Source organism: Lathyrus oleraceus, chromosome 6, assembly GCF_024323335.1.
Source record: "Lathyrus oleraceus cultivar Zhongwan6 chromosome 6, CAAS_Psat_ZW6_1.0, whole genome shotgun sequence".
Lineage (NCBI taxonomy): Eukaryota > Viridiplantae > Streptophyta > Magnoliopsida > Fabales > Fabaceae > Lathyrus > Lathyrus oleraceus.
Genome location: NC_066584.1, coordinates 29,465,267 through 29,484,773, shown reverse-complemented (window position 1 = coordinate 29,484,773; position 19,507 = coordinate 29,465,267). Strand labels below are relative to the sequence as shown.

Below are 19,507 nucleotides of genomic sequence, written 5' to 3'. Positions count from 1 at the left end.
ATTTTTGTACTTTTGGTTAGTAAACATATGAAAAGCAATGATATACAAATGCAATACATGCTTGGTGATCAAGAATCACACTCACAAGGTATCCCACCCACTAGGAGGGCAACTAGGGTATGCAATGATCCTTGAGGCCATGATATGAGATGATATGGGCCATGAGGGATCTTAGGGCCAAAATTGGGGTCTTACAACTAGGTCTCAAATGAGTGGGACTAGTGAGCTTGGTAGCCGCACCTGGATTTGGTCGGTGAGGTTGAACTATATGTTCACGAGTAGTCGGTACCGCATGCATGGAGTCTCATTGCATAATATATGTATGTATGGCGTATAATATGAATGGATGTATTCCAATATTATGCGTGTGTTTTATGGTTGTTTGAGTTTGAGTATGATGATGGTGATGATTATGAGTTGATATTGCCGTTGCTGAATATGTGTAATCTGATTAGGGTGATGATATGTGTTATATTACTTAGCATTACATGATATTTTATAATGCTTATTATATCGATTGAGGAATTCACCCTTACAACTATTTTTCAGGTAACGAGCAGTGAGTTGAGTAGAAGCTAATGTTCGGAGTCGAGTGTAATTTCCTTAGTGGGTCATGCTCTGATAGATGTAACATCGGGACGGGATGTTTTGTCTTATTTTTATTGTTGGTTGCTGAATGATCTTACATGTATGAGTTGCATGTTTTTGAATGATCGATTTGATCTCTATCCGCTGCGTATTATGCAAATGTTTTAATTGATAAATAAATGAGCATGACAAGCTATTTTGATAACTGCGTGAAGTTGTTTGTGTGACACCCTTAACTGCATAATTACTCTGACTGATATATGTTGCTATTTTAATTAAATATTTTGGGGTATTTTAGAAGGGTGTTACATTAGTGGTATCAGAGCATAGTCGGTCGAGTCGAGTCGTAATTATTCTGTTTCCCCTGTACGGGATAGGTGTTGTGTAACCCTATCAGTACTTATTGTTTTAGTTTGTTGGGTTTTCAGAATAGAGATGGCTGGAAGAGGTAGAGATGATGCTGCGATTGCTGAGGCTCTGGGTATGCTAGCTAGAGTACTTGGAGGGAATCCGAATGTTGTGGGAATGGGAGCTGCTCGTCAACTGAGTGAGTTCCAGAAGAACAATCCTCCAATGTTCAAGGGAGCATACGATCCAGATGGCGCTCAGAAGTGGTTGAAGGAAATCGAGAGGATCTTCCGAGTGACTGAGTGTGCCGACAACCAGAAGGTCAGGTTCGGTACGCATATGCTGTCAGAGGAAGCAGATGATTGGTGGGTTGCTACCCGCACTGAGTTGGAATCTGCTGGGAATGCTGAGATCACTTGGGCAGTGTTCAGAGAGAGATTCCTGAGGAAGTATTTTCCAAAGGATGTCAGAGGAAAGAAAGAGATAGAATTCTTGGAATTGAAACAGGGCAACCGGTCTGTTACTGAGTATGCTGCTAAGTTCACAGAGCTGTCGAAGTATTACACTCCCTATGCTGAGGCTACTGGAGAATTTTCAAAGTGTGTGAAGTTTGAGAACGGGTTACGTCCCGAGATCAAGCAGGCTATTGGATATCAGCGGATCAGAGTGTTTTCTGATTTGGTTGACTGTTGCAGGATTTTTGAACAGGATACCAAGGCCAGAGCAGAGAGCTATCAGCAGAGGGTTGATAGGAAAGGCAAGAATCAGAATGATCGTGGAAAACCGTATGCAGTTGGCAAAGGTTTCCAGAGACAGAGTGGGATGAAGAGGCCTAGTGGGGGAGACTCCAGTGCCCCTGCCAAGTGTTACAGATGTGGTCAGGCTGGACATCGTTTCCATGAGTGTACCAGTGCTGAGAAGAAGTGTTTCAAGTGTGGCAAGGGTGGTCACTTGGCTGCAGAGTGCCGGTTGAAGACTATGACTTGTTTCAACTGCGGAGAGGTGGGTCATATCAGCCCACAGTGTCCTAAGCCGAAGAAAGAGAATCAGTCGGGAGGCAAGGTCTTTGCTTTATCGGGTTCTGAGACTGCTGCAGATGATCGGTTGATCCGAGGTACGTGTTATATTAATGGCTTTCCTCTTGTAGCTATTATTGACACAGGTGCGACTCATTCCTTTATATCTTTGGATTGTGCTGTGAAACTTAAGTTAGAGATATCTGAGATGCTTGGAAGTATGGTGATTGATACTCCTGCGAAGGGTTCAGTGACTACTACTTCAGTTTGTTTGAATTGTCCTTTGAGTATTTTTGGTAGAGACTTTGGGATGGACCTAGTGTGTCTTCCACTAGTGCAGGTTGATGTTATCTTGGGTATGAACTGGTTGGTGTTTAACCGAGTTTCTATCAACTGTTTTGATAAGACTGTGATCTTTCCTGAGATTGAGGAAGGAAAGAGTTTGTTTCTATCAGCGAGGCAGGTGAATGAGGCAGTAGCAGATGGGGCAGAGTTGTTTATGCTGTTAGCGACTTTGGAGGCTAAAGATAAACTGGCGATTTGTGATCTAGCCGTGGTGTGTGATTTTCCTGATGTGTTTCCGGAAGAAGTGAATGAATTACCACCAGAGCGTGAAGTTGAGTTCTCGATTGATTTGGTACCTGGTACTAGGCCGATATCGATGGCTCCGTACCGTATGTCTGCTGTTGAGTTAACTGAATTGAAGAGTCAGTTGGAAGATCTGTTGGATAAGAAATTTATTCGTCCGAGTGTGTCACCGTGGGGTGCACCAGTGTTATTGGTTAAGAAGAAAGAAGGTACTATGAGGTTGTGTGTGGACTACAGGCAACTGAATAAAGTAACGATCAAGAATCGGTATCCTTTGCCGAGGATTGATGATTTGATGGATCAGTTGGTTGGTGCGAGTGTGTTCAGCAAGATAGATTTGAGGTCGGGATATCATCAGATACGTGTGAAAACTGAGGATATTCAGAAGACTGCTTTCAGAACAAGGTATGGACATTATGAATATTCTGTAATGCCTTTTGGTGTGACTAATGCGCCTGGAGTATTTATGGAGTATATGAATAGGATTTTCCATCCGTACCTAGATCAGTTTGTTGTGGTGTTTATTGACGATATTTTGGTGTATTCGAAATCTGAAGAAGAGCATGCTGAACATTTGAGAGTGGTTTTGGGAGTTCTGCGAGAAAAGAAGTTATTTGCTAAACTGTCTAAGTGTGAATTTTGGTTAGAAGAGGTTAGTTTTCTTGGTCATGTGATTTCAAGAGGTGGTGTTGCTGTTGATCCTTCTAAGATAGAAGCGGTATCTAAGTGGGAAGCTCCGAAGTCAGTTTCTGAGATAAGGAGTTTTCTTGGACTTGCAGGTTATTATAGGAAATTCATTGAGGGATTTTCTAAGTTGGCATTACCGTTGACGATGTTGACCAGAAAGGGGCAAGCGTTTGTTTGGGACTCAAAGTGTGAAGAAGGTTTTCAAGAGTTAAAGAGAAGGTTAACTACTGCTCCTATTTTGATATTACCGAGTCCGTCAGAACCATTTGAGGTTTACTGTGATGCTTCATTGTTGGGTTTGGGCGGTGTGTTGATGCAGAATAAGCAGGTTATAGCCTATGCTTCGAGACAACTGAGGGTTCATGAGAGGAACTATCCGACGCACGATTTAGAGTTGGCGGCTGTGGTATTTGTCCTGAAGTTGTGGAGGCATTACTTGTATGGGTCAAGATTTGAGGTTTTCAGTGACCATAAAAGTTTAAAGTAATTATTTGATCAGAAAGAGCTGAATATGAGACAGAGGAGATGGTTAGAGTTTCTGAAGGATTATGACTTTGGTTTGAATTACCATCCGGGTAAAGCAAACGTAGTGGCTGATGCATTGAGTCGGAAATCATTGCATATGTCTATGTTAATGGTTAAGGAATTGGATTTAATTGAGCAGTTTAGAGACTTGAGTTTGGTGTGTGAGAGTACTCACAATAGTGTTAAATTGGGAATGTTGAAGTTAACAAGTAGTATTCTGGATGAGATTAGAGAAGGTCAGAAATCCGATGTGTTTTTGGTTGATAAGTTGACTCTAGTGAATCAAGGTCAAGGTGGTGAATTCAGAGTGGATGAGAATGGTGTTTTGAAATTTGGTAATCGGGTGTGTATTCCGGATGTTACCGAACTTAAGGAGAGTATCCTGGAGGAAGGACATCGTAGTGGCTTAAGTATTCATCCTGGAGCTACGAAGATGTATCATGATTTGAAAAAGTTATTTTGGTGGCCGGGAATGAAAAGAGAAATTGCGAGTTTTGTTTATTCTTGTTTGACTTGTCAGAAGTCAAAGATTGAGCATCAGAAGCCGTCTGGACTAATGCAACCGTTGGCTATTCCAGAGTGGAAGTGGGATAGTGTCAGTATGGATTTTGTTTCTGGTTTACCGAGGACAACTAAGAATTTTGAAGCCATTTGGGTGATTGTTGACAGATTGACGAAATCGGCTCATTTCATTCCGATCAGAATGGATTATCCGTTAGAGAGATTAGCTGAGTTGTATATTGAGAAGATTGTAAGTTTGCATGGTATTCCGTCAAGTATTGTTTCGGACAGAGATCCTAGATTTACATCGAAGTTCTGGGAAGGTTTGCAGAGGGCTTTGGGAACTAAGCTGAGATTGAGTTCTGCATATCATCCGCAGACTGATGGTCAGACTGAGAGGACGATTCAGTCACTAGAGGATCTTTTGAGGGCTTGTGTTTTGGAAAAAGGAGGTGCTTCGGATTGTTATTTACCTTTGATTGAGTTCACCTACAACAATAGTTTTCATTCGAGCATTGGTATGGCACCGTTTGAAGCTTTGTATGGTAGGAGATGTCGGACACCTTTATGTTGGTATGAATCCGGTGAGAGTGCTGTGGTTGGACCGGAGATTGTTCAACAAACTACGGAAAAGATTAAGATGATTCAGGAGAAGATGAGAATTGCTCAGAGTCGTCAGAAGAGTTATCATGATAAGAGGAGGAAGTCACTTGAGTTTCAAGAGGGAGATCATGTGTTTCTCCGTGTTACTCCGATAACTGGGGTTGGTCGAGCTTTGAAGTCGAAGAAGTTGACACCTCGATTTATTGGTCCTTATCAGATTTTGGAGAGGATAGGAGAGGTAGCCTATCGTATCGCTTTACCGCCGTCACTTGCGAATTTGCATGAGGTTTTTCATGTGTCTCAGTTGAGGAGGTACATTCATGATCCGTCGCATGTGGTCCAAGTAGATGATGTACAGGTGAGAGATAACCTGACTGTTGAAACATCACCTATGAGGATTGAGGATCGAGAGTTGAAGCAGTTGCGGGGTAAAGGGATTGCTTTGGTAAAGGTAGCTTGGGGAGGACCAGCAGGTGGCAATGTAACTTGGGAACTTGAGAGTCAGATGAAGGAGTCTTATCCTGAGTTATTCACTTGAGGTATGTTTTCGAGGACGAAAACTCTTTTAGTGGGGGAGAGTTGTAACACCCCGATAAAATAAGATAATTATTTAAATTGAGTTAATAATATATTTATTAATTTAATTAAATAATTGGAATTTTTATTATTATTGGAATAATAATTATTGGAATATTATTGGGATTATTATTATTGGATTATTTTTATTGTTATTATTGGAATAAAAGTAGAAATCAGTAAAAAGGTTCCATTTGGTAAAAAGAGTTATTTTCACGTGAAAAGGAAAAAGAGGCAGAAAAGTGGAAAAGGGCAAAGAAAGCCAGAGAACAAGGGTTGAAGGAAGGAAAAGCTTGAAGCTCAGAGATTTGCCGGATTAACTCAGGTAAGGGGGGTTTATCGTCGGTTAATGGGTATTATGGGATAATATGTCATGGGTAGTGATAAACCATTGATTGATCTCTGAATTGGATGATTATGATGAAATTGTGAAATATTGGATGAACGAAATTGGGTTATGATTGAGAGGAATTCGTAGGAATTAGATGTAAAAATGTTAGATTTTTGTGAAATCGAATAGGGTATGATTCGTGTTAGATGATATGAACAATTATTGTGAAAAATTGGACTGTGGAAGGTTGAATTGGATAGATCTCATAGCAGAGAAAGCCATAGCAGATCTGGAAGTCTGGTTTCTGGTCATACGCGTATGGCACTAGGCAATACGCGTATGAGATGGCATGGTACGCGTATGGCACTAGGCAATACGCGTATGGATGAGGAAGATGATGTTTTGAACGTAGATTGGTCTCTGTTGGTACGCGTATGGGGAAGTGGTACGCGTAGCATACGCGTATGGGATTTTGTCAGGAGATGGGCCATACGCGTATGGGGTTAGGCAATACGCGTATGGGCAGGATTGTGATTTTCCTGAGCTGTTGTTGTGCAGTTTTTAACTGTTCAGCTGAGTAACGTAATTCAGATGATGTATGATGTATATTAGGGATCATTTCCCGTTGTTTTGAGTAGTATAGGTATTAGTAGAGTGTGCTAATACTGTAGTTGTTATTTGGCATGATATGATATGCTTATGTGATAAAATACTGATGATGTGTGAGGTAGGCATGATGCTGTGAATGTATCAGTTATGTGTGCATTTGTGAATAGACTGTTTTATGGCTTAGAGTGTGAGCATATATCTATTCTTGAATTGTTGTTGATGTTTGCATGCTAGGTGATTTAGCGTGCATAGCATAGCCCTTGGGGTGGTAGCTAATTCCCATGGTGAGGAATTAGTGATGTGAGTCACTAGGTCTCAAATGAGTGGGACTAGTGAGCTTGGTAGCCGCACCTGGATTTGGTCGGTGAGGTTGAACTATATGTTCACGAGTAGTCGGTACCGCATGCATGGAGTCTCATTGCATAATATATGTATGTATGGCGTATAATATGAATGGATGTATTCCAATATTATGCGTGTGTTTTATGGTTGTTTGAGTTTGAGTATGATGATGGTGATGATTATGAGTTGATATTGCCGTTGCTGAATATGTGTAATCTGATTAGGGTGATGATATGTGTTATATTACTTAGCATTACATGATATTTTATAATGCTTATTATATCGATTGAGGAACTCACCCTTACAACTATTTTTCAGGTAACGAGCAGTGAGTTGAGTAGAAGCTAATGTTCGGAGTCGAGTGTAATTTCCTTAGTGGGTCATGCTCTGATAGATGTAACATCGGGACGGGATGTTTTGTCTTATTTTTATTGTTGGTTGCTGAATGATCTTACATGTATGAGTTGCATGTTTTTGAATGATCGATTTGATCTCTATCCGCTGCGTATTATGCAAATGTTTTAATTGATAAATAAATGAGCATGACAAACTATTTTGATAACTGCGTGAAGTTGTTTGTGTGACACCCTTAACTGCATAATTACTCTGACTGATATATGTTGCTATTTTAATTAAATATTTTGGGGTATTTTAGAAGGGTGTTACACGCCGGTTCATCTAGCGCATCCTCTTTTAAATGTTGTTATTTTGGAGAAAAAAATTGAAAATTTTGTTATTTTGGAATTATTTTTGAAAATGTTGGTTATTTTAAAAAAAAACATATTTTGTTGAAAAAGTGAATTTGTGAGACATACTTCCACAGTTCTACAGCTTGATTCAAAAATGATTGTGATGTCAATTCATTCACCAGTTACTTTCCTACTCTCTCCAAAGTTTGAATCATACTTCATCAAACTTTATCAAGTCCAATCAATATGCTTGAACCTTGATTTATGCAATGACTTGGTAAACACAACCACGGTCTCCTTTGACTCGATCATGTCCCTTATCTAAGGAAAATGAATGTTGATGTGTTTTATCCTTTCAAGATACATTTGATGATTATCCAAGTGAATGACACTTTGGCTATCAAAGTGTATCTCCACACATTCTTGAATGATCCATAACTCTCCAACCATCCTGTTTATCCATATTTCTTCCTAGACCCCTTAACAAGGTCAATTTGTTTTGATTGATTAATATATATAATGACTATTACATGTTGATTTGTTTCCAACTTATAGTCATTACGAACAACATAAACATAAAATCAGACAATGGTTTTTTAGTGTCCATGTTATTTTCATTGCATGTATTCATAAAAACCCTTCAAAGTTTATTTCTCTTAAGATGCTTTTGTGTAATTCAAATCACCCTTCACTAAACCATTTAAATACGTTAGCACAAATTTCAAAGCTTCCAACTCAGTTTGAATTTCCCATAAATAGAATTTATATACTAACTCCACATGTTTAGTCTGGTTTACTACAAACCATACCATATAAGATGTTTCCCATTTGCACAAGAATTCATCATTTTATTTTCTTCTTCGGTTTGGGGACATTGCATAACTAGAAGCCTTGCATGATGGCCCAAAGGATTTTTTATGGTTTTAACACCTTGCATTATAAATTATTCCATCACTTTTTACAACTAACTTGATTTATACAAGAACAATTCACTCCTTTAGTAGTTTTTCGTGATATACATCCTTATGATCCTCTTAGCTTCACCGATATCTTTCATCTCAAATTCTATATTCAAATTCTCATTGACATTAGTGATCTCTTCCTTTCTAAAGCTTATAATTAAGATATCATCAACATATAGAAGAATGTTGAAGGGTTTAAGTATAAATCAAATCAAAAATTGAGGTTTCTGGTGATATATGCAAAAAGAATCTTAAGTTAAAGAACTTCACCAAGAAACAAAGTTAATTGTGAAAAACTCGCATGTGATTTAGTGTTATATTTGTTTATTCATAAGTTAAAGACTAAGGTCGTATGACACACACATACTGAAAATTAGTTTAAAAAATTCACCTTTTTTAAAAACTTCTTCTAAAAATTTATTGGTTGGTTTGGGTCAAACCATTTAAAACTGAAGCCTAATCATTTACAAATTTTGGTTAATTGATTATACATGAAAAAATTGCCTAATAGATAATGACACCTGGCTAATTGATTACGAGGAAAACTCACTTAATAATAATTAAGGAAACCTTCTAATAAATTGTGATTTGGATCCAGTAAAAAATTTCCTAATTTGCTTTGTCATAATCGATTAGGGTCGTAACCTTATCAATTATGGTGTGAATTCGGTCCTAAAAACCTTCATTTTCTAGATAAGTATTTTACTATAAAAAGAGGACTCTGATTAATTAAAACACACAAGAAATATAAAAATAACATATGTTGTACTCCCTCTCCTGCTTTTCTAAATTTCTTATCACTACGCCAAAAACTGGAATAGACAGCGCACCTTAGAGGACGCTTTATTACAAAAGCGCACTCTAAAGTGAAGCGAAAAAATAAGGAGCGAACAACTGGAATAGACAACGCACTTTAGAGGGCGCTTTTGTAATAAAGCGCCCTCTAAGGTGAAGCGAAAAAATAAGGAGGAGATAGAGGGACAACAATACAGGGCGCTTTTTAGAAAGCGCCCTCTAAGGTTACCCTTAGAGGGCGCTTTTAAAAAAACGCTCTATAAGTCCATGTGCATTTCCAGTTTATAAAGCGCTTTTGGAAAGCCTTAGAGAGCGTTTTCATAAGCGCCCTCTTAGGCCCCCTTTAGAGGGCGTTTTTTTTCCACAAGCGCCATCTAAGGTCCCCTTTAGTAAACATTAAAATTATAACATACTGCGCGTTTTGTTATTTCACTCTCTGTTATTTTCGTTCTTTTTCACGTTAGGATTCTCACTGCTACGATTTTTCGCTACTTCTAAGGCGTTCTCCTTCCACCTCTGTTAGATGTACGACGTTTCCTCCTTCTATTAATTCGTTGTTAGCTGTTCGATTTTGACACCATAGGTATTTTTCTAATCTTCATATTACTTGGTTTCTCTTCTGACGTTCGCTATTGTTCATTTTTGGTTTCATTTTTCTTGGTTCATACATTTATTGAGTATTCTCAACAATAATTATTGTGTTGCAATGCTAACAGTGGAGACTAGGCATTATGGGTTAAATTTCACCAACTGTTCCATTTGTTTCTCGATGTAGAAAAAGGAGGCAGCAATATCTAAAACACCTTCTACCAATCAAAGGTACACTATGCAGCTTATGAGTGTATTTATTCTAGCATACATAGCGTAGCTAGTAACTTAAGAAGTTTAGGTATGGATGTTATTTGATAGAGTAAATTAGAGTCGACTATTCTTCTGTTAGCTTTCAGTTAGACCATTATACAATTCTACATATATATTTTCTAGTCAATGTTTATCTTTTGTAAAAACTATATGATGATATATAACTATGCTACAAATTAGTGCATACCACTAATGCTTAATGCATGGTTCATACATTCTCATGCTATTGAAGTCAGAGATATCTGAAAATGTTGAGAAACTAACTCAATAAACCAAAATTGTTTTGGTTTTGGGTTGTTGTTGGAGACATGAATGCCCTGCACAGAGACTAACTCAATAAAGCGAAATTGTTTTGTCTCATCCCATTTTTGGTTTCTCTTCTGAAATTGTTTTTTGTTTATTCTAATTAGTAATGGATAATACATGGATGTCTTCCAATCGATTGTCGAGAGAGTACGAGAATGGGGTATCAGAATTCGTTAAGTTTGTCGTTGCGCACGCCGAAGACCCCAGTAGAATGATATGTCCTTGCTTGGGTTTTTGTTATGGGAAACGGGTTGACGCAGTTCAGTTGACATCGTATCTAATGAGGCATGGAATTGATCGAAGTTATACATGTTGGAATTTGCATGGTGAGAAAAGTAACGAGAATGTTGAACCGGGGGATAGTACGACCTATGCCTCAAACTATAGTGGCGCAGATACATACGATTGTGATCGAGTTGAAGAGATTGCATAAGCACTTGAAGGAGATCTTAAGGATTGTCCCGAAATGTTTGAGAGGTTGGTAAGTGATGCAGAGAAACCTTTGTATGATAGTTGCACTAAATTCACAAGATTGTCTGCGGTATTAAAGTTGTACAACTTAAAGGTCGGGCAATTGATGTTGAGATTGAATCGTTTACCAGAAATGATCAAGATGAGAATATTATATCAAATGATTCATATATTAGAAATGATCATAATGAGGGTATTTTGATCAATCCAACCGTCCGTGTTGTTAAGAGACATGTAGAACATATTCCAACCAAGAAAAGAAAGAGAACTTAGTGAAAAAGATACAGGTCAAATGATTTTAATTGTTTTCTTTATTACAGGTAAAATGACTTTTATTACAGCAAATCGAGTCAGTTGCATCAAAAAAAAAGGTATAAACACAATTATATGATATTTATGCATAGAAAATGTTAATTCTTGATCTTATACTTCACCTAACTAATTTTATGATATTTTAGGTTCATGCTATTGATATTGAACAAAAAGAGGTTGTTGCTAAGAAGACTGCGGCTAGCAAAAAAAACATACATCTCAGAGATGCTTTTGCTACTTAGTTTTATTTCTTTTTAAGTTATGAATTGGTTGTATATTTAGAATCTTTAGAAGTTAAATGATTATATATCAATGGATTGTTGTATATGTATGGATTGTTGTATATAAGGCTTGTTGAATGCAATGTGTGAAAAAGGGCTTCAAATTATACAGTTTTAGGTGTACTGCTTCAATATACAGGTTGTCTAAAATAAATAAATAAATATAGCGCTTTTTAAAAAAAAATTAAATAACCACCCACTTTAGAGGGCGCTTTCCAAAATAAGCGCCATCTAAACCCTTTAAATTTCCACTTTAGAGGGCGCTTTCCAGTAAAAGCGTCCTCTAAACCCTTAAAAGTTTCCACTTTAGAGGGCGCTTTCCAGTAAAAGCGCCCTCTAAACCCTTAAAAGTTTCCACTTTAGAGGGCGCTTTCTTTAAAAAGCGCCCTCTAAAGTGGCCCTTAAAGGGCTTAAAGAGCCATTTTAGAGAGCGCTTTCACCAGGAAAAAAAGCGATGTTTTTACCTATGCCAGCGCCAGATTAGAGGGCTTTAAAGCGTTGTTATAGGCCAAAAAAAGCGCTCTCTTTTCCCTTATTTAGCGTAGTGTATTCACTTAAATATTATTTTAGTGCTGAGAAAGAAAACACTTAAAATAGAGTTATTTTGTGTAAAACGTTGTCAATCTATAATTAGAAAATAATAGAGGATTGTTCTCTTGTCTTTGATATTTTGATATAAATATTTCAATCCGAGTCTAATATAAAAGTTTGGTGTAAGAAGGGTTTGGGTTGATATTGTTGTAAAAATTATGTAATAGTGCAAATCTTAAGGGTGAATCCTTGGAGAATTGACGTAGACCCCGTGGTTTTTGACCGAACTAGGATAAAATCATATGTGTTCTTCTTTGTATATTATTTATTTACTATATTCTATTTATTTTGTGGTACACTTTTTCCATGTTCCATCTTCTTAAAATCAACTTTAAGACTAATTTATTTTTTTAAGTCTCAAAAATATTTTTATATTACATCTCTCTCTCTCTCTCTCTCTCTCTCTCTCTCTCTCTCTCTCTCTCTCTCTCTCTCTCTCTCTCTCTCTCTCTCTCTCTCTCTCTCTCTCTCTCTCTCTCTCTCTCTCTCTCTCTCTCTCTCTCTCTCTCTCTCTCTCTCTCTCTCTCTCTCTCTCTCTCTCTCAAATTCATTTGGATAACAAGTAGCATCACATTGTAACTCATGTTTAAATATTAAACATCATATGAGGTAGGATGACTTCAAATAATTTATTAAACAAACCATTATCTTTCAATGGTGAATGGTATGCTTATTGGAAAGAGAAAATGAAATTTTGTATTAAATGGATGGATTGTAATATCTGACCTACTGTTAAAAATGGCTCATTTGTTTCCACACATCAAGTAGATGTTGTTGTAAAAAAAACTAGAAACCTACGGACTAAAGAGGATAAAGAAGATGTGAAGTGAAATTTGAAAGCTAAAACTATCATCACTACCGTCCTTGGTATTGATGAAATTTTATTTTCCGTGTTTCACACTATAACTCTATAAAGAAGTGTGGAACACACTTCAATTTATCCATAAAGGTACAATTGAGATAAAAACGTCAAGGATGAACACACTAACTCATGAATATACGGAAAAATGGTTCATTCGCATTGATAATCATTTAAGAACTATGGGTAAATCTCTTCAAAATGAGGATTTAATTGACAAAGTCCTTAGATTCCTAAACTCCAGTTGACAACCTAGAGTCACTGCAATTTTTGAATCTAAAAATTTATCTTATATGGATATGCCTACTTTGTTTGGTAAATTGCAGGAACATGAGATTGAACTAAAAAGACTTGTTTAAAATGAAGAATGAGATAAGAAAAATAAAAGTCTTGCACTCAAAGTCAGAGAAGGCAAAGAATCAAAAAGCGATAAAGATATAAACCTTAGTCTGCAAGTTCAAAAAAAAGCATAAAGCACGAAAAATAATCTCGAAATTTCCAACATAAAAATTAAGAAAGATCATCTTTTTTGCGTGCATGCTTCTAGTATGGAAAGAAAGGTCATATAAATCCAAATTATCCTCAAAACCATAAAATATCTTAAAGATACAAAAGACTTCAAAAATGATCAAAGAAGACTTACATCTCATTGGACGAAAACGACATGGACTCCTCTGATGAATCTAAAAAGGGAAAGAAACTAATATGTGTCTCATGATAAACCTTGAAATACGGGGTAAATAATATAACTTATCAATTTATCTATTTTGAAATCGTGCTCATTAGTAAAAAGTTAAACAATGAGTCAAGAAAGTTAAAAGAAACGGCTTTCGTCTCTAAAACGACTATAGTCTCTCTTGAAAAAGATAATAAAAAATTATTAGGTAAAATAGATCGTCTTAGAGATATACAATCTCTTTTAATTCACAACTCTTCATCTGCCCCTTCTTTTTCTAATAAGTTTGATAAATCTATCTAGTGCAAATCACAAACATGAAATAATAATAAAAACTTATAATCAAATTATCTAGTAAGATTATACTATAGGATAATTATGATAAAAGTTATCAGATGAACAAATCATTATACTATAATACTTGAATGCAAGTTATCATGTGAAAGAAAATTAGGTATCATAATTCTTTGAGGGTATGTTTGGTTAGGATAACAAAGAGAAATATTTAATATCAAGTGTGTTTTATTCAATTTTTAGGAAGAAATAGAAGGTAGACGGAAGGGAATTGTTCTTTATTAATGATAATTATGTGTGCATATTATCCTTATTTATTTATTTAAATATATTTTTAAAAATTTAAAAGTTATATTTTGAACAAATTTTATCTTCTCTTATATTTTTATATTTATATATTTTTATCTTATTAAATGTGTTTAAATTTAATTTAATATATTTTAAAAAAATTATGCCACTGATTTTATTTATTAAATTTTAAATTTTAATTTAATTTATTAAATGTGCTTAAATTTAATTTAATTTAATTTAATTTCTAAATTTTATCTTTCGTCCACCCACTTAATTTTGAATTAATAGTATTTATGAAAATGAATCTCCAAATACACCTAATATAATGAAAATACATTTTTAAATTAAATTTTTGACAAAATAGAATGTTCAATAATTTACGCTGAAAAGTGTCTGAAAATAACATTAAGAGTAGTTGTGATTTTAAAAAATATATATTTAACACTATTACTTGTCAATGGTAGGCAATAGGCATGGTCCATATTAGACTTTGCTGTTGAGTTTAACTCTTATCAAATAATAATATACGAAATTTTGTACTCTTATAAATTTACTACATGCAGGTGATTTCAATTTTACGATTCAATAAACTATTATTGAGTTTAATTTTTTTACACCTTAGTGTAAAAAGAATTATACTATCACCACAAACAATTGTTCTTAGGAGTTATTTGCTAAGTGATTAAAATTAAAATTAAATATTTTTAAAAATCATATAGTTTTGCTGTCAATGTATATGAATTAATTCTTATTTTATTATAATATGTTTTATATTAGATGATGAATTCTTTTCTATCAAAAAATGCTAATTTTTTCAGATTTTTAATTATTTTGAAAACATTGTCGCACATTAAATATGTATACCTCAAATGCCACTATTTTGTGAAAGAGTAGCTCCAAATGTTAGACCTAACTTTTGTGGTTTTTTATTTTACATATGACAATGCATGGATTTGACAATTTGGTGTGTATATGTGCAAGTTATTTTTATATCAATTTTAAAAATGATATTCAAATGATAAGCTTGTGCTCAAAAATAAAAGAACAATAATAGATTCACCTAACATGAGCACTTGATTTAATTATTGAAATCATTGGATTTAATTCATTTTTTTTCTTTTCAATATATGTATATATCTTAAATTTATAATAAATTCAATATGACACTTAATAATTCAATTGACAAAAGTATATGCTCAGAATACCACCAACCTAGTTAGCTGATTAGTAGGTAAAAATATTGGTAACCTAAAATATTATATACACTACTTTAATTATCAACATCACTTTAAATTGTGTTCATGAAGACAATAAGTGCATGTTCTTATGAAGGTGCTACAATTTTATTTTAAGACAATCTCACCATTACACATGCATAATGCAATTAATATTTATTGACACATTTCATCAAGATATTAGGAGAGAATTGTGAAATAAATTCATCTTCACAAAGCTTAATTGCTTCTTCTTCTTGAAGTGTTGCCATTACTACCCTTCCTAAGGGACCCTCATCAAGTGGTGTTGGAAGAATCAAAACATGTCCTTCTCCAAGAACTGGCTCTATGTAATAAGAGACATGAATTGGTTTCAACATATCTTGAAATGTAGCTAAATACGGGTCAACATCCTCTAAGCTAGTAAAAACCAAATCATGACCTTTCATCATTGTAGATGAATTTATATCATTATTCTCAAACCACTCAATTAAATCTATTATTTCTTCATTCTTGATTTTAGCCACAGCATTTTTTATGGCCTTAGTAGCTTGTGGAAATTTATTCTCGTATAAATCTAAATTGAAATTTTCTTCTAAATGCACCTTGTTGTACAGCATGGAGTTTCCAAAGAATCCTTGATCTAAGCCCATGATTTTTCTTACATTCAAACATATGGACATGTCAACAAGCCCATTTTGTATACCTTTGATTTTGCTTAAAGCGACCCAAAACAACCCGGATAGGGCTTCAAATGGTGTTGAGTTTGGGCTTGGGCTTGGGCTTGATGAACCATTGATTTGGGCCAAAGACATGCAAGCCTGGACCATGTGGTGGGAGAAGCCCATAGAAATAGTGGTGTACTTTGATTCCTTGATAGAAATGGGCTTCTCAATCGAGGATTTATAGTGAGATATTAAGCCCATATATGAGATATTATTGGGCTTTTTGTTTTGTGGTTTTTGAGGAGGTAAAGGATGGAATATTGGAGGTGAAATCATTTTGTTATCTAATGAAATGTCAGCCCAAGCCTTCATGAAATTTGTTGCACAGATGGAATCTGCCAAGAGATGAGTGCAGCTTAGGCCAATTGCTATTCCACCTTCTTCAAATTCAGTTAGCTGAAATTAATATCAGAATTTAAGATTATCATGTTTAATGCATGAAAATGAACTTAACTTGCTTGAATGGTAAGAATAAGCGCTTTTGTGCAAAATGAGTTTAAAAGCCTAAAAAATTCAAACCTGAACATAAAAAGTGGACCAATAGTAAGGCTTTTGATGCATATCTTCCCAATAAACAAGCTTAAGTTCCTTTTCCCTGTCCACACTTCTTAGCCACTCTTCCACACCACCTTTAGCTTTTGCCTCAACCATTCTAACACCGGCATCATTGCATTTGATCTTCCAATGTCCCATATCATCTCTTATCAACCTTCCTGTCACTATAGGGAAATGAGTAAGCATTTCTGACAAAGTCTCTCTCAACTTCTTGGTCAATTTTCCAAGCTCCAATTCTTCTGATGTTTGGTAATAGTATACCATTCTAATATGGTTTTTCTCCATGAAACGATCCAAAACTGATAAGGGTAAGTACTTTCCTGGTTCAATTGCCTTTGTGCTCACCACAGTCCTTTTGCAGATAATATTTACTGAGCTTGCCATTTTTATGTAGAGGGAATAGGAGGATAATAGCAACTCTATGTACCTATTCTATTATATCAGTAGTACCAGAATGATGATTTTGGCTATGAATATGTGACATAAGCAATATTATTATACATGGGGTTTAACACAGATATATAAGCTATATTAAAGAAATAGAATAGCCATATAGTGCTATATGTGTGAGACATGAAAAGATGCATATAATTTGTTGTTGTCATGGGAGAAACAAACTGTGTGCCAAAAAGGAAGGGAAAAAACAGCAATACTTGAGGCAATGATATTTTCATGTTCCATGAATATTGGCTTATTTGGGGTTGTTGATGAAAGAAGTTTCAGATGGAGTATCACTTGTCACACAATTTACATTTTTTTTTCATTTAAAATACAATTTCTATATCAATGGAAATGGCAATGGCAAAGACACTCATACCTTCCTTGGAAAAGAGTGGTGCTTTGGAAAAGAGTGCAAAGAAACAGGACAGTGAAGCATGAAACAATTTACCACATACCTTTGACAAAATGAGTTCATGATTTGTCAAATCATTTTGATTATCTAACCAGGGTCTTCAGATATGGAAAACGGTATATGATGTTAAAATGTTGCACGTGTTACTATTACTACATCAAAATCATGTCCAGGTAATAATCTGCCAAAGATTGTATCTAAATTAATGCTAAAAAAATGAACAATATATGATCCTGTGAACACAACTACCAACGGACTTCAATTATTATATGGCAGTTTCTGCGTATTTTTATTAATTCTTTGGGTAAAAAATTTGAAACGTTTTACTGCTTTCAAAGCAGAGATCAATAACATAGAAAATAAACAATAACTAATGAGCTAGATTGCTTGGGTGCATATAACTAGAATTTTGTAAAGATTATTCGGACAAGACACAAGACAAAAGATAGTGAAACGTTAAAAAAATTAATAATTATAACATGTATTCCTCAGAGTATATACACTGAGAACCAAAATTATTTTAGTCATTCTCAAGAGTTTTAAAACATGATATCACTTAAAATGTGAGCCAAGTCAAACACTTTCTGAAGGAAGAAAATCCAGCAACAAAATTACATCGTTTCTAGAAACGAATTTGGATGACTTCAAACAAATACCCCAAATAGTTCAAGATACTAACAATCCGTCTAAACAAAAATAATAATAATGATGATAATAACAGTGGCATAGACATTAAAAAGATCTGTATTATTCAACCTGTAATATCAAATGTTATAATTGTTTGAAAAAGCAGTAAAGGATTGCTACATTACATTGCAATAAAAGATGCAAGATGTGGTAAATCACTTCATTTTAGCTTCTGCAAACAGACTATGACAATTATAACTATAGGATCATGATTTTTGAAACTCAAGCTCTGTAAACTGTCTTGGTTTCCTCTTTACATATGAGAAACCTATTCCAGCAGCAGACACAAGTTCTGAAAACATTTGAGCTTTCTACTGATGGCTACCCATTTCTTTATCTAGAAAAAAATTACTAGCTTCATCTGTGTTTAACTATCAAAAATACTGAGAATGAAATGTGAGTTTTAGGATTATAGTTATACATATACCTTGAAGCTTTGAATAATTGCAGTATACATATGCTAAAATAATCGAGATAACTAAGGTAACTAGGATTAGTCATTCACATTTTGTAATCATTCATTGCCTGTGGTACCATAACAATCTCTACAATAACTAAGGTAAAACACTATCAATCTATATTGATCCGGGTAACAAAATAATACTAGTATTTAAAGAGTTATAGCATCTACTCCTCATATACATCCAAACCCGGGGGAAAAAGATATCATCATTATACATCTTGAAAAGTTGTTGATACAAATGAATTTAGATGAGTTCAAACAAAAACACCCAAATAGTACTACAACTAACAACGAGTCTAAACAGAAAATAGCATTGACATAGACAATAAAATGATTGGCATTATTCAAACATTTGTATCAAATGTGATAATTATCTCAAAAAGCAGTACAGGATGGTTACATTACATTGATGAAAGATGCAGTATATCACTTCATTTTAGCTTCTGTAAAGAGAACGTGGCGATTAACTCGAGGATCGAACTTACGAAACTCAAGCTTCTCTGTAAACTGTCTTGGTTTCCTCTTTACATAGAAGAATCCAGTTCCAGCAGCAGACACAAGTTTTACAAACATCTGAGCCTTCTTCTTTTGGCTACCCATTTCTTACTCTTGAAAAAAAAACAAATGATTAGTATAAAATAAAATCAATGTGCATTTTGTATCGATACAATGATTAGAGAATCAATAAATAATTCTACAACACCGGCGAAATTGTATCGATGTTCGTATATCCTAGCTCCGACGAGGAAACATGCATTGATCTAGGTAGTTAATAGCGGCCAATAGTGGCGCAATGACGGCGCTACGGATGGTAGCGACCGCTAGTCGCTATAGTGATGTCACGTGCGGCGTGCATAGCGCGTGAAGCTGGTGGCGCGGAGTTTCGAGGCCGCCACATTGATTTTTTT

At 35.1% G+C, this 19,507-nt stretch overlaps 2 protein-coding genes across 2 annotated transcripts; both read right to left on the bottom strand.

Annotated features, from left to right (window-relative positions):
* Window positions 1-15,404: 15,404 nt before the first annotated feature.
* On the bottom strand, window positions 15,405-17,969 carry LOC127096652 (protein ECERIFERUM 26-like). Its single transcript, XM_051035199.1, has 2 exons — window positions 16,561-17,969; window positions 15,405-16,437 (listed from the first exon to the last, which is right to left on the bottom strand). The coding sequence occupies exons 1-2, from the start codon at window positions 16,978-16,980 to the stop codon at window positions 15,487-15,489; spliced, it is 1,371 nt and encodes a 456-aa protein (XP_050891156.1). The 5' UTR covers window positions 16,981-17,969; the 3' UTR covers window positions 15,405-15,486.
* Window positions 17,970-18,790: 821 nt separating this feature from the next.
* LOC127096653 (uncharacterized) lies at window positions 18,791-19,206 on the bottom strand. The gene has a single exon (XM_051035200.1). It carries the CDS (start codon window positions 19,197-19,199, stop codon window positions 19,026-19,028), a length of 174 nt encoding a protein of 57 aa, XP_050891157.1. The 5' UTR covers window positions 19,200-19,206; the 3' UTR covers window positions 18,791-19,025.
* Between the last annotated feature and the right edge of the window lie 301 nt (window positions 19,207-19,507).